The 25,929-nt window shown below is 42.7% G+C and overlaps 2 protein-coding genes across 4 annotated transcripts in view; one reads left to right on the top strand and one right to left on the bottom strand.

The window, feature by feature from the left end:
- LOC129706602 (uncharacterized) overlaps positions 1–14,425 on the bottom strand; it is a 29,615-nt gene extending 15,190 nt beyond the window's left edge. For all 3 annotated transcript variants that reach the window (XM_055650942.1, XM_055650944.1, XM_055650943.1), the window contains exons 1-7: positions 14,328–14,425; positions 13,710–13,800; positions 8,970–9,167; positions 4,685–4,737; positions 4,150–4,261; positions 2,513–2,563; positions 1,182–1,376 (exon numbers count right to left, since the gene is read on the bottom strand). In XM_055650942.1, coding sequence (XP_055506917.1) covers positions 1,182–1,376; positions 2,513–2,563; positions 4,150–4,261; positions 4,685–4,737; positions 8,970–9,167; positions 13,710–13,800; positions 14,328–14,374 — 747 coding nt within the window. In that variant the 5' untranslated portion in view covers positions 14,375–14,425. The remainder of the gene's footprint in view (positions 1–1,181; positions 1,377–2,512; positions 2,564–4,149; positions 4,262–4,684; positions 4,738–8,969; positions 9,168–13,709; positions 13,801–14,327) is intronic.
- Positions 14,426–15,050: 625 nt separating this feature from the next.
- Positions 15,051–25,835, top strand: coq7 (coenzyme Q7 homolog, ubiquinone (yeast)). Its single transcript, XM_055650948.1, has 5 exons — positions 15,051–15,478; positions 18,707–18,821; positions 20,436–20,575; positions 22,295–22,363; positions 23,669–25,835. Exons 1-5 carry the CDS (start codon positions 15,263–15,265, stop codon positions 23,744–23,746), a joined length of 618 nt encoding a protein of 205 aa, XP_055506923.1. The 5' UTR covers positions 15,051–15,262; the 3' UTR covers positions 23,747–25,835.
- The last annotated feature ends 94 nt before the right edge of the window (positions 25,836–25,929 follow it).

Below are 25,929 nucleotides of genomic sequence, written 5' to 3'. Positions count from 1 at the left end.
AGATGACAGGCAACAAGAATGCAGTTTGTATAAAAATAGAGTGGCTGGTTAATGATGGAGTTCTATAAACGTAGTCTGCAGAGTTGTGGGGAGATTCTGATCTTGGACCCCCACCACAGGAGGCTTGTGCCCCTTGAAAGGGTGTGTATTGTGAAGCCATGTCAGCTGGCAGCTGGCACACATCATGAAATGATAGCCTTGGCTTTTGGCTGCAAATATATTGGCTGATTTCTAATAGAGTCCACAAGATGGTTGGGTGAAGGGGTAGAGGTCACCCAGAGGGGCAAGGTCACAACATCTATTTTATGAAAAGAATAAATAATCAAAGGGCTGCCAGGAAATTGAACACAATAGCAAACCTGTCCAAAATCCCCCAGCTTTACATCTGCCCCTTGCCGTGGTATCCAGGATAAATACACAATCTGACCCACTAACAGGGCAGAAAGATCGGAAACAATAATGGGTACATAACAATAAACCCTATTCACAATCTTGCCTCTGTTTTTCACAATAATTATAATTTAAAATAAAACTACAACAGTAGAAACAGTTCCACTTTAATATTTTGCTTGACATATCTATAATTAGGAAAATAAAGCAAAAAAAAAATTCATAAGCACTCTTAAAGGTCTTTAGAGAGAAACAGTGTGGACCTTCAGTCCACTGAGTCTGCGCCAAACAGCGATCACGTACACTAGTTCTATGTTATCTCACTTGTGCATCTTACACACTATTTTACATAAGCCAATAACCAACCAACCTGCACGACATTGGAATATGGGACAAAATTGGATGACCTGGAGAAAATCCACGGGGTCACGGGGAGAATGGGGAAAATGCCGCATGGACAGTCCCATTGACCAGGATCGAACCCGGGTCTCTGGCGCTCTGAGGCTGTACTCAATCGCTGTGCCACTTGGCCACACTTCTAACGTCTAACATTGAAGGATAATCTAGTTTAAGGTAATGTGGTAATAGGATTACAACATATGTTATAGTATAACCAAAGATAAAATGCTTCAGTTTAGAGTAACATGAGACAATCTAAATTTGGAGAATAATGTTTTGCATTATTGCAACCTGGACCAAACAAATTGAAGAAGTATCCAGAGAGCACATACAAATTAATAGTGAAAGATAGTGGAACTTAGAAAACCTCTACTAGCTGAAGTGCTGCTTACCTGGTTGTTTTGAAAAGGAATAGGATTGGTAAATGAGTTGCACAACATTATATCTTTCACCTGGTCCTTTTCTCCATAGAAGCTAATACAAATGTCTGCCTTTGAACCCAACCTAAGGCAGTTTCCTGTACAAACAGAAACTTCATATTCTGTCCACTTTGGCCCTTTTCCACTTCGCTTCAGAATGTCTGGTTTCTAGAAGTGTCAAAAAAAAGCAAAGGGTAAATGTTGATGAAAAGAACAGATCAAATAAGATTTTTCTTTTAGAACTGAGTGTTATAGAGACATAGAGTTGTTAGGTTTCAGGGCTTTCACCAGAATTTTCAAGAGTCAAGAGTCAATTTAATCAATACATTTTTTAATTTTTAATTATCCTCTTGAAGATAAATCCAGTTTTAAAAGGTTTATATTTATTATATCAACAAGAGAATAAGAGGACTGTATGAAAGATAGATCAATGAGTTTGTAGAACACTGTATATCACATTAAACTTGTAAATTATGGTGTGGAAATATATCCGAGTAATTATTTGAGGGTACCGATTGTACAACACACTTGTTTCAGGAGTATAATGGAAGAGCCATAGCTAGCTTGTCTGTTGACTACTTAGAGTAATGTTGGCAGGCTGTGACATTCACGGACACTTCACATGGCTGCGGAGACTGACTGAGATACTGGTCAAAAGCTAATTTAAATGTATTATGAATGGATAAATTAAGAAGATGTTTAGCAATAGCTGATAAAAGTTTACAAAAATTATGAGAGACTTTCAGAACCTTTTTCCCCTCAGATTGAAAATGCCAAATTCAAGACGACATAGCTTTAAGGTCAGAGAGGGAAAGTTTTAAAGATGCATGGGCAGTTATTTTATTCTATTTTACTTTATATACCCACAGACAGTGGTGATGTCTGCCGGGGTGGTGATGGAGGCAGATAAGATGGTGGCCTCCAAGAGACTTTTAGATCGGCACATGAATATGCAGAGAGTGGAGGGATATGGATCACTTGGAAGCATTTGTTATCATGTTCAGTACCAAGCAGGACTGAATTGTATAGTTCTACGTTGTGTGTTCTATGTTCAGTGCCCTATTAGCTATTGTGTGGAGCTCATGTGTTTTTTGGTTGGCAATCAGCAATGGTCCTGTCAAAGACTGCTGGTTGCACTGGTAAATCCTGAATAAAGCAAAACCCATTACCCTTTATTATTTTTCTTTTTCTTTTTTAATTATAAAAGTCAATATCTCTAAATAAATTAAAATTTGTTTAAATGCTCAGTATAATATTTAAAATACAATAAAATGAACAGGTATACTCATTTTCCAAGTACTTACCATTGTTCTCTTTGAACTGTGTTTTTTGTATGGATTTTGAGGTATTATTTCCTAATGTTCCAGAAAAGGAAACATGGTTGGTAAAATTGCAATGTGTTCTCGTGGTACATTGACAGGCTAGGAAATCTCTGCTTTAATTTCTACGTTACTTCAGTAGATGTGCTGGGTAACTGAACATATCATAAACATGACATTTGTTTGACAAGGTCTAAAGGATTACCCTTCACCGGTTATTGCTGCGGGGATATCACTAACTAGTTGTTGCCCAACCCATCCTTTCTTACTAAGTCCCATGGAGGACAGGTAAGAATGGATGATGAATTGTATTAAAGTAAACAAGTAAGATGTTTTAAAATTATATGTAAAAGACAAATAGATATTTTAACTTTGGTGTTATTATTTTCCTTGATCAGATATAAATACATTTAGTGATACTAGTTGTAACCAAAAATCAAAATTGTTGGCTTTGTACACTCAGAAAGGTCCACAAGCCTTTGGAGATACTCACATAAAGCACGAGTGCTTCTCTGGGCACAAAAGATTACTACAACATCTATTTGCTAATTTTATGACAAAGATGACCATATCTTTCCTATTTTGGAATCCTCTGCTGTGATTTATTTAGTTTAGTGATACAACATTGAAATAGGCCCTTCGGCCCACCATGCTGACCATTGTTTACCCATTTACATGAGTTGTTATAGCACTCCTTACACACTAGATGGCAATTTACAAAGGGTAATTAAACTGCAAATCTTTGTGTTGTGGGAGGATGTGCAAACATCTCACAGATAGCACCCAAGGTCAGGATCGAACTCGGGTCTCTGGGGCTGTGAGGCAGCAGCTTTACCGGCTGCTCCATTGAGCCACTATGTCTGAGAATAACTTTTCAAGCTATCCACCGTTATCTATGAGAGAGACCAATATTTACAGTTGATCTTTGAATATTAACCTGGGGTTTCTGAAACAATCGTCCTTTTTATTCTTGTCGCTGTTTAAAAGAACATATTTCACTTTTTTATCATGTGTGTATATTTCTTGGTGAGACTTTTAGTAACTTTTAGTAGCTGTATGTAATTCATTTATGCACATGGGATTTGTTTAAAATGTATATTCTTAAAATCACACGTGGTAGAAAAAGTATCCCATTTGAGATAACTTCAATTTTAAAAAGAAGTGTAAAATATATCTTAATATTATCACTAACTATGAAAAATATCCAGCTCAAACAAGAGGACATGACTTCAGAATTAAGGGACAGAAGTTTAGGGGTAATATGAGGGGGAACTTCTTTACGCAGAGAGTGGTGGCGGTGTGGAATGAGCTCCCAGTGGAAGTGGTGGAGGCAGGTTCATTGGTATCATTTAAAAATAAATTGGATAGGCATATGGATGAGAAGGGAATGGAGGGTTATGGTACGAGTGCAGGCAGGTGGGACTAAGGGGAAAAAAATTTGTTCGGCATGGACTTGTAGGGCCGAGATGGCCTGTTTCCGTGCTGTAATTGTTATATGGTTATATGGTTAATAAATGAACACAATAATTTTCTTCCTTTGAAGGTTTAAAGGCTTCAATTGTGAAATTAATTGCAAATAAAACTTCATGGGGTTAAAGTTAAAACAAATAAAATCAACTTACAGTAGCAACAATAAGTTTAGACGCTGAGGTGATGAGCCGAATGACTTCACTTCTTGTGATGCGAGGGGGTGGAACTTGATGGAAAACTTTAGGGTAAAGGTGAACCCGTTCCCTGAATTTACCAAAATATTAACTGCTTCTGGTTAACATGTGAAATAGTTTAATTAATTCTTAACATGAAATAGTATCTCTTAACATGAATGAAAAATGTTGCCTTACTTCTACAGAGAAACAGATATATTGGTAACGTAGTTGATTTCTATAATTAAACATTGCATAAAGTGCATTTAAATGTATGTGACAGATTAAATTACATTTAATTTCTTGTGTTTTATTTTAAACACACTGCAATTTTTAAACACAATGATTAATCTGCTTTTTTTTAAATAGACTAACATGAGAAAAGCAGACAAAAAGTTAAGACAACAATCTGTAATAAAAACACTGCATCAACAGGGAATGTACCCTTTAGCCTGGCTCACTTTATAAATGCATGAAGCTCTACCTGAATTGAAATAAGATAATACAATTTTACCTTTTTTCAATTTTCAGCCTTTCCAGATTGAATGCATTCTGAGGTCCAAAATTCTAAAATGGATTTAATAGTTACTATTAAAATATATAAAGGAGCAAGTGATCTTAGCTGATAATTCAACAGTGGACTATAGGGGTTATCAGATACACTGCAGCCCATGTGCGGGAGGGGGGTGTAGGGGAGGGGGTGTGTAAGGGGGTGTGGAAGGGGGGTGTGGGGGAGGGGGTGTGGGGGAATGGGGTATAGGGGGCGAGTGTGGGAGGGGGGTGGGGGGGGGGGGGGGGGGTGGGGGTGGGGGGGGGGGGGGGGGGGGGGGGTTCGGGAGGGGGGGGAGGGGGTGGGGGGGGGGGGGGGGGGGGGGTGGGGGGTGGGGGGGGTGTGGGGATGGGGGACAGATGAAACAGTTACAATTTGTATTGGAATAAGAAATACCTGATATGTATCATTTCTTTGTTTGTACAACTTTAATAAAAGACTAATTAATCAAGAAACACCAACTGGAAGATTTGTTCATAGTATTGGCCAGTGTGTAAGCTATATCTCTTCTACATCCCCAAGTAGTAATGGCAATCAAAAGTTGGACATTGGAAACATAGAAAATAGGTGCAGGAGGAGGCCATTCGGCCCTTCGAGCCAGCACCGCCATTCATTGCGATCATGGCTGATCATCCCCAATTAATAACCCGTGCCTGCCTTCTCCCCATATCCCTTGACTACACTAGCCCCTAGAGCTCTATCTAACTCTCTCTTAAATCCATCCAGTGATTTGGCCTCCACTGCCCTCTGTGGCAGGGAATTCCACAAATTTACAACTCTCTGGGTGAAAAAGATTTTTCTCACCTCAGTCTTAGATGGCCTCCCCTTTATTCTAAGACTGTGGTCCCTGGTTCTGGACTCACCCAACATTTTTCCTGCATCTAGCTTGTCCAGTCCTTTTATAATGTTATATGTTTCTATAAGATCCCCCTCATCCTTCTAAACTCCAGTGAATACAAGCCTAGTCTCTTCGATCTTTCCTCATATGACAGTCCCGCCATCCCAGGGATCAATCTCATGAACCTACGCTGCACTGCCTCAATCATAAGGATGTCCTTCCTCAAATTAGGAGACCAAAACTGTACACAATACTCCAGATGTGGTCTTACCAGAGCCCTATACAACTGCAGAAGAACCTCTCTATTCCTATACTGAAATCCTCTTGTTATGAAGGCCAACATTCCATTAGCTTTCTTCACTGCCTGCTGTACCTGCACGCCAACTTTCTGTGACCGGTGTACAAGGACACTCAGGTCTCACTGTACCTAACATAACCCCATTGAGATAATAATCTGCCCCCTTGCTTTTGCCACCAAAGTGGATAACCTCACATTTATCTATATTATACTGCATCTGCCATGCATCTGCCCACTCACTCAACCTGTCCAGGTCACCCTGCAACCCCCTAACATCTTCTTCACAGTTCACACTGCCACCCAGCTTTGTGTCATCCGCAAACTTGCTAGTGTTGCTCCTGATTCCCTCTTCCAAATCATTAATATATATGGTAAACAGTTGCGGCCCCAACACCGAGCCTTGCGGCACTCCACTCGCCATTGCCTGCCATTCTAAAAAGGACCCGTTCACTCCTACTCTTTGCTTCCTGTCTGCCAACTAATTTTCTATCCACGTCAACACCCTACCCCCAATACCATGCGCTCTAATTTTAGTCACCAGTCTCCTGTGCGGGACCTTATCAAAGGCTTTCTGAAAGTCTAGATACACTACATCCACTGGCTCCCCTTCATCCATTTTACTTGTCACATCCTCAAAAAATTCCAGAAGATTAGTCAAGCATGATTTTCCTTTCATAAATCCATGCTGACGGACTAATCCTTTTACTGCTATCCAAATGTCCCATTATTACCTCTTTAATAATTGACTCCAGCATCTTTCCCTGTTTTCTCTCTCGCACCTTTCTTGAAAAGTGGGATAACATTAGCTATCCTCCAATCCACAGGAACTGATCCTGAATCTATTGAACATTGGAAAATGATCACCAATGCGTCCACTATTTCTAGAGCCACCTCCCTGAGGACCCTGGGATGCAGTCCATCAGGCCCTGGGGATTTATCATCCTTCAGTCCCATTAGCCAATACTATTTCTCACCTAATGAAAATTTATTTCAGTTCCTCAATTCCCTTAGATCCTCTGTCCTCCAGTACTTCTGGGAGATTGTTTGTGTCTTCCTTAGTGAAGATAGATCCGAAGTACCTGTTCAACTCTTCTGCCATTTCCTTGTTCCCCGTACTAATTTCACCCGTGTCTGCCTTCAAGGGACCCACATTTGACTTTGAGGGAGTGCAGCGTAGGTTTACAAGGTTGATTCCCAGGATGGCGGGACTGTCATATGCTGAGAGAATAGAGCTGCTGGGCTTGTACACTCTGGAGTTTAGAAAGATAAGAGGTGATCTCATTGAAACATATAAGATTGTTAGGGGTTTGGACACGCTAGAGGCAGGAAACATGTTCTCGATGTTGGGGGAGTCCAGAACCAAGGGCCACAGTTTAAGAATAAGGACTAAGCCATTTAGAACGGAGATGAGGAAACTTTTTCTCACAGAGAGTTGTGAATCTGTGGAATTCTCTGCCTCAGAGGGCAGTGGAGGCAGGTTCTCTGGATGCTTTCAAGAGAGAGCTAGATAGGGCAGGAACGGGGTACTGATTGGGGATGATCAGCCATGATCACATTAAATGGCGGTGCTGGCTCGAAGGGCCGAATGGCCTACTCCTGCTCCTATTGTCTATTGATGTTGGGGAAGTCCAGAACCAGGGGTCACAGTTTAAGAATAAGAGGTAGGCCATTTGGGACTGAAAAGAGGAAAAGCTTTTTCACCCCGAGAGTTGTGAATCTGTGGAATTCTCTGCCACAGAAGGCAGTGGAGGCCAATTCACTGGATGTTTTCAAGAGAGAGTTAGATTTAGATCTTAGGGCTAAGGGAATCAAGGGATCTGGGGAAAAAGCCAGAACAGGGTACTGATTTTGGATGATCAGCCATGATCATATTGAATGGTGGTGCTGGCTCAAAGGGCCGAATGGCCTACTCCAGCACCTATTTTCTATGTTTCTATGTTTCTAATGTGAATGGGGAGATAGGGAGGTGCAGGGTAATATCCATGGACTGACACATCCTTCATACACCAAACCAAAGGACCAATCTTTGTTCAACCCAAAGTTCCAAAACACATCAGTTGCAGCAACATGAATATCTGAAGTACCAACTTGTGAATGAACCATACAGGACTAAATACAAATTCAATAATGAATGTTATATGCAGACTGACTAAACCTCTGGATCAGGCGAGAGTGCTGCCACATCTGGCTGTGAATGGTGATAGTGGACATTAATTGACCACCAGGTTCTAGTGACTCCAAGATCATCCCCACTCTCAGTGTGCATTTGTAACTGTTGGAGATGATTCTACTCAGCCTCCAGGTGATTCCATTTATTTTTACTTATTATAAATGTGTTTTTATTTCAATGCTTCCGCATTGCAGGCATAATGGTTAATTTAGCATATAGGTACAGCGTGGAAACAGGCCCTTCGGCCAACCAGCGATCCCCGCACACTAACACTGTCCTACACACACTAGGGACAATTTACATTTTTTTTCTGAAGCCAATTAACCAACAAACGTGTAAGTTTTTGGACTGTGGATGGAAACTAAAGTTCTTGGAGAAAACCCATGTAGGTCACGGGGAGAATGTACAAACTCCGTACAGACAGCACCCGTAGTCAGGATCGAACACAGGTCTCTGGCACTGTGAGGCAGCAGCTCTACCGCTGTGCCTTCATGAATTATTGTTTAATGCAACAGACACAAATTATAATGGAATAACAGATTTCAAAATATACGTTCAACTTTGCTTTAATATCATTAGATGACAGTGGGACTCTAGAAGAGGTGGCGATAAAAGGTATTGTGAGTGTGATTCAAACGCACCCTGCCAGCAACGTATATTCTCTCTTAACTCCTCACTGTAACTGTCTTTGAAATAAGTGTCAATTTAAAAGATGATATGTGTTTAATGTTTTATGTGTCATTCCTAACTTTCACTGTATGTCAATGTCACTTGCGGGCGGAGCAACAAGGCAAATTCCTTGTACGTGAATACTTGGCTAATGAACTTATTCATTCATTCATGTTGCTAATTGTTTTCACGTAAAATAGTGAAACACTTGCAAATTAATATCTTCACCTATCAGATTTTTAAAATACTATATTAAGAGAATAAATAAACTTACTGAAAAATCCAGTTTGGACATTTTTTTCCTGATCATTCTCTGCACATTGATTTCCCTTTTGTGATTTAATTGTAATTTTCTTTTCTGATTTTCAATTGTTCTTCCATAGCTCATTTGAAGAATTGTTTTAAAATTAGGATCACTGAAATAATGTTTAAGGCTTCTGTCATGGACTTTTTCAATACCCACTATTGGCAGCTGCAGAGAAAAGTCCAATGTAAAACAAAATATACATGGTTAATCACAAAAAATCAGAAAAATCAACAAAATTACTGTATTAATCAATTCATGTACATCTTTTGCTTTGGATTAAGTACACCACAAATTTTGTGCATCAGGTTTCTGAGTCTATTGCTATGGTAGAGTAGCTTTCCGTACCGAGAACCTTTCCTTCAGTGACCAATTTACATTAAATGAGGAAATGGAGTGAACGAAGACAACTCCTGGATCCTGTGTCTGAGGAAGGGTCTCGACCAGAAACATCACCCATTCCTTCTCTCCAGAGATGCTGCCTGTCGCACTGAGTTACTCCAACATTTTGTGTCTATCTTTGTGTCATCCTCTGGTACAAACTCCCACTAGGAACTAAGAAGGAAATGAGTCTAATGTACACATAACCAAATGTAAATTTGGTTAAAAGGTCAGTCATATTGGTGTTAGTGTTTGATGCTGTCTTCCAGTTTCTCCCAAATCACATTGCTACTTGAATAAAAGTGTGGTTAAGAGTTGACTTCATTCCATGGATGACAAAACTCATTAACTACTGTGGAATTGTAACACATATATTCTGTATTTTTCTCCATTAAATAAACAAACACACAAAATTAGAATCGCATTAGAAGTTTGTCACAAGGCATATAAACAAATTGTATTTATCATCACATTATGTTTAAAATAATTAATTGATAAATCAATTATATTCCTCTTCCTATTAATGTTTTGATTTGATTTGACAGGGTGTTACGATAAACAATGCAGTAGGTAGGTTTATTACCTTAATAAAGATATGTTTAGTTTTCTTATAGAGGGAGGCACTAGTTCATATTAAAGAAACACTCAATCACTCTGACTTTGTATTGAGAAACAAATTAACTATAAATAAAGACTGTGGAAACATGCATGTATAGACTTGCTGAGAAAACAATGCATGAAGTTTGTAAGAATCAAATGTGGAGAGGTGAAGATAATGATCTACCCTCCTTAATCAGATGTATTTGAAGTCATAATGTTTAATCATGTCAAGGCACATTTATAAACTGCACAATCGCTTGTTCTTGTGATGGCAATGTAACTGGTTCTGTTTCTACTTGGCTTCTGAGGTCACTCTAATCATACTTTCCATTGATGTACTTCTCCTGAAATTTATTTTGTTATCCCATGCACTCTTCTTTCAATCTCAAAAAATAATTCCACAAAAAGCAAAGGTATTTTACTAATCATCCTTGCACCTAATCAAAAACGTTTAACATATATTGCGACGTTTATTGCCATGGTTTAGGTCAACTACTCTCAATTTCAACAGATGGAATTTCATTTTGGATACGGTACTAAATGGCCATGATGGCATCAGCTGCCTATTATACACCCAACCTGTTATTTGGATCTATTGATGTCAAGTGGACATATGGAGAGATATTCATTTTCAAATATATTGAGAGAGGTGATCAAGTCAAATAATCTGGAACATGGCTGGGTCAGATCTATGGAACTAAGGGCCACAACATTCTGCCAGCAAGCCAACAGCAAGCAGAATTGACATATATCAAACACAACCTTACTTTTCAGGACCAGACAGTATTTGTTTTGCTGGCAAAAGCCATCCAGATCCTAATAATCTTATGATCATAATCATATAAAATTCACAACTCCAAAACAATCTGGTCCATTATGGCCGCTCCTCCTGCTGTCCGTCCTTTCACCCTTTTTTATTTTTATTTTTAGTCCTGTTCGTATGAAATGTTTATTGGAGGACTTCTTTTATGTGGTGGGTGGGGGAGGGGAAGGGGGAAACTATTTTAACCCCAGTTCTACCTGGTCGGAGATGCGGTTTTTCTCCGAACCGCATCTTCGTCCTCTCTGTGCGGCCTAGTCAAACTGGAGCAGCGCTGGAGCGGCGTTTCCTGCGGGGACTGCAGCTTCGACGGCGGTGTAGATGCTGGGACATCTACAAGGAGCGTGCGATGCCTTACCGGGTCGCCTTGCGGTAATCTCCGGGGCACTGTGACCGTCGACAGCACCGCGGAGCCTGGGATCCGAGATCGCCAGTGTCGGGGGTTCGGCCGGCGCGGCCTGTGAACTTTGGTCGTTGCAGTCTTCGGGGGGGAAGCGGCCGCTTCAGTCCTGGCCGCTGATGGACGTTCACCGACGCCGATGGTCCAGCTTCACGGCAGGAGGGCCTGAAGATACCGGGCTGGCTGAGGAGGCCAGATATAGGCCCCGACCTCGGGTGGACTATGAGGGGGAGAACTGGATATTTTTTGGTGCCTTCCCTCACAGTGAATTCTGCTGTGGGGGGACGTTTCATGTTGATTTCTATAGTGTACTGTTTCTGTGTCTTTTTTCTTTTTCTCTTTTTTCTCTTTTTTTGATTTGTATGGATTTATTGCATTGATCTGTTCAATTAATTTAATCAATCTCTGTAAAGCACTTTGGTTCAAATACTGGTTTTGTTGAAAAGTGCTATATAAATAAATATTATTATTATTATTATTATTATTATGCCCAATCCCATTTTACAACATATCATCCACAGGTCTGCAGGTCATGGCTTACCGATTCCAAATACAAGAACTTTCTAGATGTGTGACAGTTTCTCCCTCCACCATCCTTTCGGCCAAAGAAGTCCAGATTCCTACCACCTTCTGAGAGAAAGTATTTTGCCTCATTCCTTTTATTTTTTGGTGATCAATTATGAGTTGTAAAAATAGTTATATTCTTATCATAGCCATCACAAGCAGCCTAATTTAACCTTGTAGTTCAGGAATCTGTTGTATATGTAACATGGTCTTATTATGTTTAACATAGAAACATAGAGAAACATAGAAATTAGGTGCAGGAGTAGGCCATTCGGCCCTTCGAGCCTGCACCGCCATTCAATATGATCATGGCTGATCATCCAACTCAGTATCCCGTACCTGCCTTCTCTCCATACCCCTGATCCCCTTAGCCCAAAGGGCCACAACCAACCTCCTCTTAAAAAAAGCCAATGAACTGGGCTCAACTAACCTCTGTGGCAGAGGGGTTCCAGAGATTCACCACTCTCCGTGTGAAAAAAGTTCTTCTCATCTCGGTTTTAAAGGATTTCCCCTTTATCCTTAAGCTGTGACCCCTTGTCCTGGACTTCCCTAACATCGGGAACAAACTTCCTGCATCTAGCCTGTCCAACCCCTTAAGAATTTTGTAAGGATCTATAAGATCATCTCTCAATCTTCTAAATTCTAGAGAGTATAAACCAAGTCTATCCAGTCTTTCTTCATAAGACAGTCCTGACATCCCAGGAATCAGTCTGGTGAACCATCTCTGCACTCCCTCTATGGCAATAATGTCCTTCCTCAGATTTGGAGACCAAAACTGTACGCAATACTCCAGGTGTGGTCTCACCAAGACCCTGTACAACTGCAGTAGAACCTCCCTGCTCCTATACTCAAATCCTTTTGCTATGAATGCTAGCATACCATTCGCTTTCTTCAATGCCTGCTGCATCTGCATGCCTACCTTCAATGACTGGTGTACCATGACACCCAGGTCTCGCTGCATCTCCTAAGAAGGAACTGCAGATGCTGGAAAATCGAAGGTAGACAAAAATGCTGGAGAAACTCAGCGGGCTAGGCAGCATCTACATTTCACACAGATAGTGGTGAATCTGTGGAATTCTCTGCCACAGAAGGTAGTTGAGGCCAGTTCATTGGCTATATTTAAGAGGGAGTTAGATATGGCCCTTGTGGCTAAAGGGATCAGGGGGTATGGAGAGAAGGCAGGTACAGGATACTGAGTTCGATGATCAGCCATGATCATATTGAATGGCGGTGCAGGCTTGAAGGGCCGAATGGCCTACTCCTGCACCTATTTTCTATGTTTGTATGGAGCAAAGGAAATAGGCAACGTTTCGGGTCAAAACCCTTCTTCAGATCTGACAATCTATTGAATCTGTCTAAAAGTCCAAATAATTATGACTTCTCTCCCTTGCAACATTGATGTTACCTAATGAACACCGCACATGCTAACAATATTTGTTAAAGGGCTCAGGCCTTTCTACAGTAAACTGCCCAAGGAAATTAGTTATTCAAAAAGGAAACATGGTACCAAGATAAATAGGTTTGCAAAACATTTTCAAAGAGCTGTATTAACTGAAAGATCGTAAAGGTGGAGCAAGATTTGTTCTCTCTTCTTCAACTGTCCTCATAAATCTAACACACAAATGACTTTGCAAACAGCAAACCACCATAGCAACCTTGGCCTTCACCAAGTAGAGATTACTCATTCATGCCTCCCCTATTATCAATTTATTTTCCCACTTTTCCAATTCTGTTGCACTGGATAAGTTCATTCTTTCCACGTTCTATAAGAGTACTTCCAATAATTGTTCTTTTTTATGAATGAAATTGATCTTTGTGGCAAACCAACTTGATGCTAAAAATCTACCAAGATCAAATAAAAATATATCACAGCCCATATGAGACAAGAAGCATGTTGGTCCTGATGGAAAAAAACTTTCACCTCACTATATCTTAGAAAACTTACAGGTTTACAATTAGGGTTGTGCGTGTGAGGTGCATCAATTCCAGAGAGGTTAAAGCCATCTTCTTTCCGTTGTATGTCAATATAATATTTCCTATATGTAACAAAGGGAAAAAATAGTAATTATATGCTTGAAATAACAGTAAACATTTTTTAAATTATGTTTTCCCTTGAATTTGTAAATTTACTACAATGAAATAACTGCTTTTAATTGACTCAATGCTGGTTTATTTAAAACTTGCATGTATGTAGAGACAAATGGATCATGTCGCCTAATTATTTTTCAATCTAGCTCAGCTGGAGATACAATGGGGTTAGGTTTTCATGGGGTTTGGGGCATGCACAACATTAAGTTCTCCTGCATACTCTGGTTTCTTCTCACATCTCAAAGGCCTGCCGGCTGACAGACAGACAGACTGAAGGGTGAAGTAGCCCCTAGTATAGGAGACAGACACAGAGTGCTGGAGTAACGCAGCGGGTCAGGCAGGGCAGCATCTGTGGAGAACATGGATAGGTGACACCCTTCTTCAAAGCTTTAGACTTCTGTCACAAATAACCTCAAACTAACTATGGAAAGCATCATTTAGAAACGGAAATATTGTGTGAATGAAACTGACTTACAAGTGTTTGGCGACGGCATGAATGACATGGTTGGAGGAGACGGCCATAGCAGAGTCAGTGTCGGGCCTCACCCGGGGCAAGGCAGAGGCCGGTCGCCAGGGCAACGCGGGGGCGGGGCGAGGTTGGGGGCGTGGCCAGTGGTCGCCAGGGCAACGCGGGGGCGGGGCGAAGGTGGGGCGTGGCCAGTGGTCGCCAGGGCAATACGGGGGCGGGGCCAATGGTCGTCACGGCACGCGGGGGGCGGGGTTGGTGCGGGGGCGGGGTTAGTGCGGGGGCGGGGCCAGCGGTCGTCACGGCACTGCGAGGGGGCGGGGTTGGTGCGGGGGGGGGGTTGGGGGGGCCAGTGGTCGTCACGGCACTGGGGGGGCGGGGCACTGCGGGGGGGGGTTGGGTTGGTGCGAGGGCGGGGCACTATGGGCGGGGCCAGTGTGTTTGGGGCGGGGTTAGTGCGGGGGCGGGGGTTAGTGCGGGGGCGGGGCACTATGGGCGGGGCCAGTGGTCGTCACGGCACTGCGAGGGGGCGGGGCGGGCGGGGGCGGGGCACTATGGGCGGGGCCAGTGTGTTTGGGGCGGGGTTGGTGCGGGGGCGGGGCACTATGGGCGGTGCAGGGGCGGGGTTGGCAACGGGGGCGGGACGAGCATGGCCGCTGTGAGTGACGGTCCCCGCGGCCAATCAGCAGGCGGCGTTGGTGCGGCGCTGACCAAGGGGAGGGGCGGGCGCTGGGTCTTTCAGTGGGAATGAAGGGATTCGTATTTTAAATATAAATAAACTACATGTTCTCACTGCACGGAGCAAACTGCCACCGCCTGCATTGCCGACTGACACTGTGACAGGGTTGTGGGCTCCGGGTTGGGGGTGGTAGACACAGGCAGCTGCACGGCCACCGCAGGGTGCAGGACCCGGTGACCTCTGGCCGTGAGCTAGCAGCGACCTGATGGAGCGAGTGGTCGCCCACTCCGGCCCGCTGCTGGCCCGGGGCGCCGCGCTCGGCTGGCAGCTGCTACAGCGGCGGGCCCTTGGCAGCCGGGCCCAGCGGCAGCTACTAGGCCGCATCCTCCGGGTGGATCAGGCGGGCGAGTTCGGCGCCATCCGCATCTACGCGGGTCAGATGGCCGTGCTGGGCGGCTCCGCGGCCGGGCCGCTCATACAGGTGGGTGTGGGTACAGGTGGGCGCGGATACAGGTGGGCGTGGGTACAGGTGGGTGTGGGTACAGGTGGGTGTGGGTGTGGGTACAGGTGGGTGTGGGTACAGGTGGGTGTGGGTACAGGTGGGTGTGGGTACAGGTGGGTGTGGGTACAGGGGTGGTGGGTACAGGTGGGTGTGGGGTGGTGGTACAGGTGGCGGGGTACAGGTGGCGTGGGTACGGGGGTGTGGGTACAGGTGGGTGTGGGTGCGGGTAGAGGTGGGCGTGGGTACAGGTGGGCGTGGGTACAGGTGGGTGTGGATACAGGTGGGTGTGGGTACAGGTGGGCGCGGGTACAGGTGGGCGCGTACAGGTACAGGGTACAGGGTGTGGGTACAGGTGGGCGGTACAGGGTACAGGTGGGCGCGGGTACAGGTGGGTGTGGGTACAGGTGGGTGTGGGTACAGGGGTGTGGTACAGGGGTACAGGTGGGTGTGGGTACAGGTGGGTGTGTGGTGGGTACAGGTGGGTGTGGGTACAGGTGGGTGTGGGTGTGGGTACGTGTGGGTGTGGGTACAGGTGGGTGTGGGTACAGGTGGGTGTGGGTACAGGTGGGTGTGGGTACAGGTGGGTGTGGGTACAGGTGGGTGGGTACAGGTGTGTGGGTACAGGTGGGTGTGGGTGTGGGTGTGGGTACAGGGTGGTGTGGGTACAGGTGGGTGGGGTGTGGGTACAGGTGGGTGTGGGTGTGGGTACAGGTGGGTGGTACAGTGGTGTGGGTACAGGTGGGTGTGGGTACAGGTGGGTGTGGGTACAGTGGGTGGGGTACAGGTGGGTGTGGGGGTACAGGTGGGTGTGGGTGTGGGTACAGGTGGGGTGTGGGTACAGGTGGGTGTGGGTACAGGTGGGTGTGGGCACGGGTACAGGTGGGTGTGGGTACAGGTGGGTGTGGGTACAGGTGGGTGTGGGCACGGGTACAGGTGGGTGTGGGTACAGGTGGGTGTGGGTACAGGTGGGGCGGGTACAGGTGGGTGTGGGTACAGGTGGGTGTGGGTACAGGTGGGTGTGGGCACGGGTACAGGTGGGTGTGGGTACAGGTGGGTGTGGGTACAGGTGGGGCGGGTACAGGTGGGTGTGGGTGTGGGTACAGGTGGGTGTGGGTACAGGTGGGGGGTACGGGTACAGGTGGGTACGGGTACAGGTGGGTACGGGTACAGGTGGGCGCGGGTACAGGTGGGCGCGGGTACAGGTGGGCGTGGGTACAGGTGGGTGTGGGTACAGGTGGGCGCGGGTTCAGATGGGTGTGGGTACAGGTGGGCACGGATACAGGTGGGATGGGTACAGGTGGGCACGGGTACAGGTGGGCACGGGTACAGGTGGGCACGGGTACAGGTGGGCACGGATACAGGTGGGTACGGGTACAGGTGGGTGCACTATTCAGCACTTTGTTTTTTTTCTTACTCAAGATCTCCAGTCTCTTGTGTTTTCCAGAAATAGAAGTAAACTCCTTACACCTATTCGGCGAGTTAGAAGATCATAATCTTTTAACGGTGCCACATTCCTGCACTACCCCATCCAAATAACTGTTGATCTCTGATTAAACACTGCATTTGCCCCATCACACTTCTCTGAAGTAGAGATTTTCAAATATTCACCAGCCTTCGGGTAAAGGAATTTCTTCTCAGAACTTCAGTCCTGAATTTAACATAGAAACATAGAAAATAAGTGCAGGAATAGGCCATTTGGCCCTTTGAGCCAGCACCGCCATTCAGTATGATCATGGCTGATCATCCAAATCAAGATTCAAGATTCAATTTAATTTAATTATCACATGTACCAATTAAGGTACAGTGAAAGGTATCAGTACCCCGTTCGTGCTTTCTCCCTATATCTCTTGATTCTGTTAGCCCTTAGATCTACATGATCAGTCTGAAGAGGGGTCTCGACCCGAAACGTCACCCATTCCTTCTATCCAGAGATGCTTCCTGACCCGCTGAGTTACTCCAGCACTTTGTGTCTACCTTAGCCCAAGAGCTCTATCCAACTCTCTCTTATATACATCCAGTGAATTGGCCTCCACTGCCTTCTGTGACAGAGAATTCCACAGATTCACAACTCTCTGGGTCGAAATGTGTTTCCTCATCTCTGTACTAAATGGCCGACCCCTTATTCTTAAACTGTGGCCCCTGGTTCTGGACTCCCCGAACACCGGGAATATTTTTACTGCATCTAGACTGTCCAATCCCTTAAGAATGTTATATGTTTCTATAAGATACCCTCTCATCCTTCCAAATTCCAGTGAATACACTGTTTGCTCAGTCAATCCATTCTTTCATCTTCTGTCATCCCGAGAATTAACCTGATGAGCCCACGCTGCACTCCCTCAATAGCAAGAATGCCCTTCCACAAATTAGGATACCAAAACTGCACACAATACTCTAGGTGTGGTCTCACCAGGGCCCTGTACAACTGCAGTAGGATCTCTGCTCATATACTAAAATCCTCTCGCTATGAAGGCCAACATGCCATTAGCTTTCTTCACTACCTGCATGCTTACTTTCAGTGACATGAACAAGGTAACCCAGATCTAGTTGCACCTCCCCTTTTCCTAACCTGACACCATTCAGGTAATAATCTGCCTTCTTGTTCTTTCCACCAAAGTGGATAACCTCACATTTATCCCCATTATACTGCATCTGCCCACTCACCCAACCTATCCAAGTCGCCCTGCAGCCTCATAGCATCCTCCTCTCAGCTCACACTGCCACCTGGCTTTGTGTCATCCACAAACTTGGAGATGTTACATTTAATTCCTTTGTCTAAATTGTTAATATATATTGTAAATAACTGGGGTCCCTGCACTGAGCCCTGTGGCATGCACACTAATTTTCCACACTAATTCCTTTAGTTTGCGAGATATACAGTTTAATTAATGCTGCATTTTAATTGGCTTGTACAGTACACTCTGCAGAACAACAGATTTTGCAATGTTGGTGATTGCTAACATTAAAATGTGTTTATAATGTCAGCTGTGTTCACTAACTTTCTATACTCTATTACTTAGTTAGTTTAAATGTAATATCTTATTAGTAAAATAAAAGTCTATTATTCAGCTGAATTTTGACTGTTTAAAATGGAAATTAATATCTACAGTACTTCCGAAAGTAAATAATGTGCATAAACTGCAGAATGCTTAGATGTTAGGAAGCCTAAATCTATTGTTCAGAAAGATAACAGAAATCAACATTTTATAGCAAATGTGGGATCAAGAAAAGGAGCATCTGGCAAAATTCAATGAACTGATTGTTGATCACAGAGTTCGACCAACCCTGCTGATGCCGATCTGGAACGTTGCAGGCTTCATGTTGGGTAAATACTATCATTTATTCCAATCCACTTACACACTCAATCAAGGGTTGCAGTGAAATCACACAAGTACCTGCAGGATCCTCATTTCAATAGGTCTTTCACTGCTGTCACTGTTTTGCAGTATTACAGTCGCTGCATTTTTCAGATAGATAATATCATCGTACAATTTGACTTCCTGATTTCTCCAGTTTCTCAGGTGGCTTTCTGAATGTTTTGATCTCCTGCTGGCTTTTCTCAGTAACTCAGATAATTCCCGACCTTATTGTTCAGATGGTTCAGCATCTGCCTCATCTGATGCCGTTACCTACACTGCTTTTTCCCATGTTGGGACCCATTGATGCACTCCCTTCAAATGCACTAAGACTGTGTTACAATGCTCGTTTTAACGTTACTGGCCCCAGTTTCCAACACGTGGGTTAAACTAAGCCTAAACTGGAAAAGCTATTGTACAACAGTAAATGTGCACTGGGCCCGAGAATCTGCCAGTCTGACACCAAGGATGCTGGATTATTGGAATTTTATGTAATCAAAAATGGAAATGGCCAAAGTAAGATTTAATCAACATCCAAAGAAGGGACCCAATCTGAAACGTCACCTATTCATGTTCTCCACAGATGCTGCCTGACGCGCTGAGTTACTCCAGCACTCTGTGAAACATCACCTATCCGTGTTCTCCACAGATGCTGCCTGACCCGCTGAGTTACTTCAGCACTCTGTGAAACGTCACCTATCCATGTTCTCCACAGATGCTGCCTGACCCACTGAGTTACTCCAGCACTCTGTAAAACGTCACCTATCCATGTTCTCCACAGATGCTGCCTGACCCGCTGAGTTACTCCAGCACTCTGTAAAACGTCACCTATCCATGTTCTCCACAGATGCTGCTTGACCCGCTGAGTTACTCCAGCACTCTGTGAAACGTCACCTATCCATGTTCTCCACAGATGCTGCCTGACCCGCTGAGTTACTCCAGCACTTTGCGTCTTTCTTCAACCAACATAGAGTAACGCCAATGCTGATTTACAAAAACCAGATGCATGTTTTGCACTAGTAATTTTCACATTGAGTTCTGTTTTGTAACTTCATTTCCTTCCTAAACTCTTACTTTAAAATCTTCAATCGTTTGTAAATATTGACCTATTTTTGACCTATCTATGCTTCTGAGCGGCAATGGGATTGTGTTATCTCGGCTGGCAATGTGCCTATTCAGGGAATATTCTCCTCTTTTCCTCAGGCTTAACAGAGACATTTGAGCTCTCCAAGTTTGTTTGTGTGTGTGGTTGGTTGTGCACACATGTATGTGTGCATGAGAGAACGTGTGTGTGTGTGTTTCTGAGAGCGGAGGAGAGATGGAAATCGAACACTCGTTACAAATGTTATTATTGCAATTGCCAGAAGTGGCATTATATTCAGTTTTTAAATGCATTATATTTCTGGAACAACATGTGATATGGTTTATTCAATGTAAGGTTTCCTAATATAATGGCAGATACACCTATTACAGAACAGTAAATCCTTTGATACACCGATGTATGTATTTTGTTGGCGTTTGTTGAAATGATACAGGATTACTGGGTTGATGATAAATGGGTATTTTCTGTCATCTTTTTACAGGAGCTGGAACAGCTCTTTTAGGGAAAGAGAGTGCCATGGCCTGTACTGTAGCAGTGGAGGAAACAATATCACAGCATTATAACAATCAGATCAGGGTGTTAATGGAAGATGATCCAGAAGGACACAAAGATTTACTTGAAGTAAGCATTTTTTTTCCATTTATGCAAGATAATTAAATCTATGTCATAGTGCAGACATATTTAAATATATTAACATAGTATAATAACTCCATGATCTAAGCCATCTCTGAAACACATCATTGTAAGTTTCAATTCTTCTCTCAATGTTCGCCATGGAATTTGCCTGGATTTTCTGCAACATTTCCTGCGTTGTGTGCAGTTTTAGTTTTAGTCAAGCTGCATTGGGTAGTGTGGGTGAACAAGAGGTATTATAGCCTCACAGAGTTTCCGTTGGATAAATCGAGGGATACCTGCCATTCCTTGGCTTATTGGAAGTTAAAATAAAAGTCACAGTGAATAAAAATAACTGGAGTAAATCGAATGATGAGCATCCATCACCATGAATCCCCATTCTTGGTTGAGTATTGCACATTGGTTGAAAGGGTGTAAGTCTTGGTAATAATTGAAGTGGGGATTGCAGGTTCAACATTAACCTGACTGGACTGTGCTAGACTGGAGGGAAGATACTTTTGCAGCTATGTGAATATTGGGCTGTATTTGTGATGAAGTGGTCCCTGGTGAAGTGGAATTACACGTGCAATACTTACCCATTTTCTTAGCACTTGTATCCTTTACCTTGATCAGGTATGTGTATGCTTTTTATTTTATTTTTTATAAAATAATTGGTATAGTGCAGGTACAGTAACATTTCAGGGTTTTGGTGCGCTCTAGGAGTTTTATCGATACTGTATCCAATGTTCAATGTTACTATTCAATGTGAAGATTTTTTTTAATACACTTAAAATACATTCCAATACATTTAACATCCAAAATGACTCGTTTCATGATTATTTTCCTCATGATATTTGCACTGTAATTAAGGTTGTCAAAATAAAAGAATCAAAGTGCAGGTTAAACTTCAATGCAGCAAATGATGGTCTTGTCTCGGTGGCAAAGTAGTTTTGAGGATCTTTCTGCAGGATTACTCAATATGAATAACTCATGTTTACCATGACAGAGTCACACAATGAAATGCCCTTGAGCCTCAATAATGTGTATTTTTATTGAAGTTGTCCAAGAACTAGACAAACGGCAAAGTAATGGAATATTTTCTGTTTGTAGACTTAATCTCCAGTGACTTCACTGTACTCAGTGACACTGAGATGTAATGAAACAAATACTTTTATATTAAAAAATGTGATGTTATAAATGGTGCTACCATTTTACTTAAGCGTTATAATCTATCTATACAAAATGTAATGAATTTGAGTGTATTGCTATGTAATTATTTTATGAATTAAACATGTTCAGAATGCATAAGATTAGTTGAGTGCATGCTTTGATCTTTCTGTAAACTGTAAGCAAAAGGAGGCTGAGTTGTCCATTGTGGAGTCAGGAGGATATAGGATATGTATTGCAACCAAATTCAGACATTCTTGGTCAGGGCTTGAGCTGACTGCTGCTACACGGTGAGGCCTGAACTCACTAGAATATTGGTACAGTTATCCTAATAATTATATTTGATTTTATGCATTTACAGTCTTGAGTTATTAAAATGTAGTTTAGTCTCAAAATAGATTACCTTTTTACTGAGATGTAAAGAGCATTTATTGGGTATTTTTAAGGCAGAGATTGACAGGTTCTTGATTAGTAAAGGTGTCAGGGTTGTGGTGGAGTAGACTCGATGGGCTGAATGGCCTAATTCTGCTCTTAGAACTTAAGACCGTATCTTTCTTTCAGGTGTTGAGGAAATTCCGAGATGAAGAGGTGGAGCATCATGACACAGGACTGGCTCACGGGGCAGAAATGGTAAGTTGCTGGATCAGAGAGTTACTGGTAGACCATGGAATTGTGACATATAGTGGTGAAGTGATGATAATTAGACTTTGGATGGGCAATACCAAAAGACTAAAATTTCCCCATGGTGATTCAGAAAAATAGGATAATTTAACTTTATCTTATTCAACGATGTTGAAAAGCTGCATTTCTACCTTTGGTGCAACTAAAATCACAATTTTCTGTGCAAAAAGAATTGGTTGTAAAATATTGTTTGTTCTATCTTTTTTTCCTGGGTCAGTCCTCTTGAAAACGTATTCACCTATTTTCTCCAGAAATACAATCTTAAGAAATAAATGCAGAAGTCATTCAGGATTTCTGCTTTGTGATGAAAACCAACATTTTTGAAGGATGATATGAAGTTTAGAGCTGAAATACATGTCCCAATTAAAATATTGGATTACAGTCTTTCCTGGAGTCCTGTATGGATTTAGTTATGAATAACCTTGTGACAATCTATGAAAGCAGTATAATAGATGTCCCTAAGTCTCGCAACATTCTGTAATCTTCAATCAAATTAGAATCTATATATATTTATATACTCCATCCACTTCCATTTTAGTTTGTTGAGCGTTTGGAAGAACCAGACAATGACATTTCTCAGTGCTTTTTGGAATTAAGATCCCCCAGATTTAGAAGAAGGCACCAACTCCATGAGAGATCAGTCGACTTTAGGTCAGTCTTCCATAAACGCGAGATACTGGAGATGAAATGGAAGTAGCGTGATAGCGGCATAGACACAGTAGGGCAAAGGGTCTGTTTCCATCATGTATTTCTCCAAACTAAAAGTGATCAGCTCCTGTAAGGACAGGTGCTGTTTTACATTGGATCCGGGCTCAGACTATGTGAAGCATGAAGCAGTTTGCCTGCCTACATCACAATACCAATACATCGACTGGAACTCGTGACACTCCGTTCAGACAGCACCCGTAGTCAGGATTGAACCCGGGTCTTTGGCGCTGTAGGGCAGCAACTCTACCGCTGTGCTGCCCCTCATCACAAAGTAAAAGAAAGTCGGCACATCCACAAGATGTGCGACTAAAGATTTGAACAGAAAGAGACTGCAATGGCCCATGGACATTCATACATGCATGCTCAGTACATGGTGTACCTGCACTTATTAAAGGCCAGGCTAGACTGCAGAATATAAAGAAATCCATTGAAGAATGTACATAAACTGATAAAACAATGTGTCAGTAGATTTGTGAAATTTGTATATATTCATCCAATTGGTAAAATGTTTCCCATATTTACTAATCTTCTAAATTATTTTTTTAGGCACCTGCCTATTCGCTATTGAAGAATGTAATCCAAGCTGGATGCAAGGCTGCCATCTACATATCTGAACGCATTTAACACTTCCCCCACAGGATCAATGATTTTCCGTACAGTCTAATATAGATTGTCATACATAATAAAACAGTTTAATGTCAACTGACTGACATTAATCCTGCAGTTTATTTCACTCATGGAAGTGAATGTGTCTATATGTGCAGGCTTTATTCTTGGTGGTTACTGCCATCTGATGATTCATTGCATTTGCATAAATGCCCCTTGCTGCTTAAATATTGAGGACATATCCATTTGGTCAATTCACCACAGCTCCAGAAATGATAGACTGAATGTTCTGATGAGATGTGTATGTATTCTCACAGAATCAGCTGTAGAATTCCTCAGTGTTTGGTTATTAATCATTCTGAGGTCCTGCTCGGCAAGTTAATCCAAGCCGGGCAGTGGGTCAGAGAAGGAAAAACTGATCAAGAGTTTTTAACCACTACTTTAATCTCAGGTCATGATTTCAGAGATAGCTATCAGTTTGCTTGTCCATACTGAGTGCCAGGATTTAAGTTAACAATAGTTATTTATGAGAAAATCTGGAAGCCATACCTGAATCAATTCTGTATCTTTTATACAGCAGTGGAGTATATTACAGATGATAAAGGGGAGCTCGGCTCATTTTAATTTACATTTCAAAGGATCATTAACAATGAACAATTGCAACAAAATAATATTGTGTGTGGCCAAGAGGCAAATGTTGAATCTTTAACTAATTATTTAATATGTTATTGTTGTGTCTTTTGGAAAATGTAGTTATTAAAATACACCTCCACTTAACTTCAAGTAGTTTAAAGTATGTACATGTAATTCTGAGCTGTAGCTGCCGGGGGCAGTATACAATAAATTGAACAGAGGTTCGTTCTCTACCCTGTATTTAATGTTGTAAGTTTAACAATATCTTCATTTAGCCACATGCTACAGCAGTTTACTTCTTTCTGCTCTCATTGGCATGTATTTTTAACAATAGCCTAAATAATATGTAAATTTTTTAAAGCATTTATTTGTATGACTGAGTTTCAGTTCTATGTAAGATTTCCATATTTACTGATGGTACAAACTGTCAGCAACGCATGTAATCAGGTCGTTTGTTAATCCGGCACACATGATGCCAGACTAGCAGCTTGTCGTCTGGTCTGTTAATTCAGTTGTTTCCAAATGTTACAGTGTGGAATTATAATGTTTCCAGCCACCGTAGTAAGTTAGAAGGGGCTGAGGAAACAAGGGGCCAGGAAGTGAGAGTTGGAACAAGAGCCGGGTAAGTTTAAAGGTAGCACGACAGTGGATTATCAGAGTTTTACTGTGGCCAGACTGAGTGTGTGTGTGCGTGAAGATCTGACAAATAAAAATACAAAAGGCCATCTTGCTTCTGCAGGAACTCTATTCCATGTTCCCAATTCTCCGTCTGTTTCCATGTGTTCTGATGACACCATCTTTAAAATCAGTGCTTCCAAAGTGCCTTTCCATTTCTTCCCAGGGTTTCCCCTTCACTACAGTCGGCAGCCTTTTGCTGTGTCCGGGCAACAGATAGTAGAGCTTCTGCCTTGGCCCTTGGTTCAACCATGACCATGGATGCTGTATGTGGAGTTTGCACGTTTTCTCTGTGACCACGTGGCTTTCTTCCGGATGCTTTGGTTTCCCACATCCCAAAGATCTGTTGGATTAGTTAAGTGGCAGCTACGAATTCCCCGAGTGTTACAATCTGAGGAAAATTTGATGAGAGTGTGGTGAAATTCTTTAAAAATAGGATGAAAGTAATTTGATGGTCCGTGTGTACTCGGTGTGTCAAAGAGCCTGTTTCTGTGCTGCATCTTTCTGTGACTCCGATACATGTTTCTCATCCTCCCTTCTCATTCCAGCAAGAATATGATTCCTTTTCAATTTCCTTTCCACCCACCTCCAATCAGTTTTTGCAAATACCGACCTTCAGCATGATGCCACCATCAATCACAATGCCTTCCATGACCAACCTGCTCCCTCTGATATGAACCACTCAAGTCAAGGAATTCCAGGCTTTCTGAGGATTCCCTGTCCAAATGGTTGATCACTTTGCAAAGCACCTCCAGGCTTTCTATCAGCACAACCCCCAGCATCTTGCTGGCAATCACCTTGTCTCTATCTCCAAAATACTGGCAAGAGACTGGAAGTGACATCAAAGGAAAGAAAATACAACGTGTGGAATGTGACTAACTGGTTGGCTCTTA

The sequence above is a fragment of the Leucoraja erinacea genome, chromosome 20, assembly GCF_028641065.1.
Source record: "Leucoraja erinacea ecotype New England chromosome 20, Leri_hhj_1, whole genome shotgun sequence".
Taxonomy (NCBI): Eukaryota; Metazoa; Chordata; class Chondrichthyes; order Rajiformes; family Rajidae; genus Leucoraja; species Leucoraja erinaceus.
This window is presented reverse-complemented; position numbering and strand designations above follow the sequence as displayed.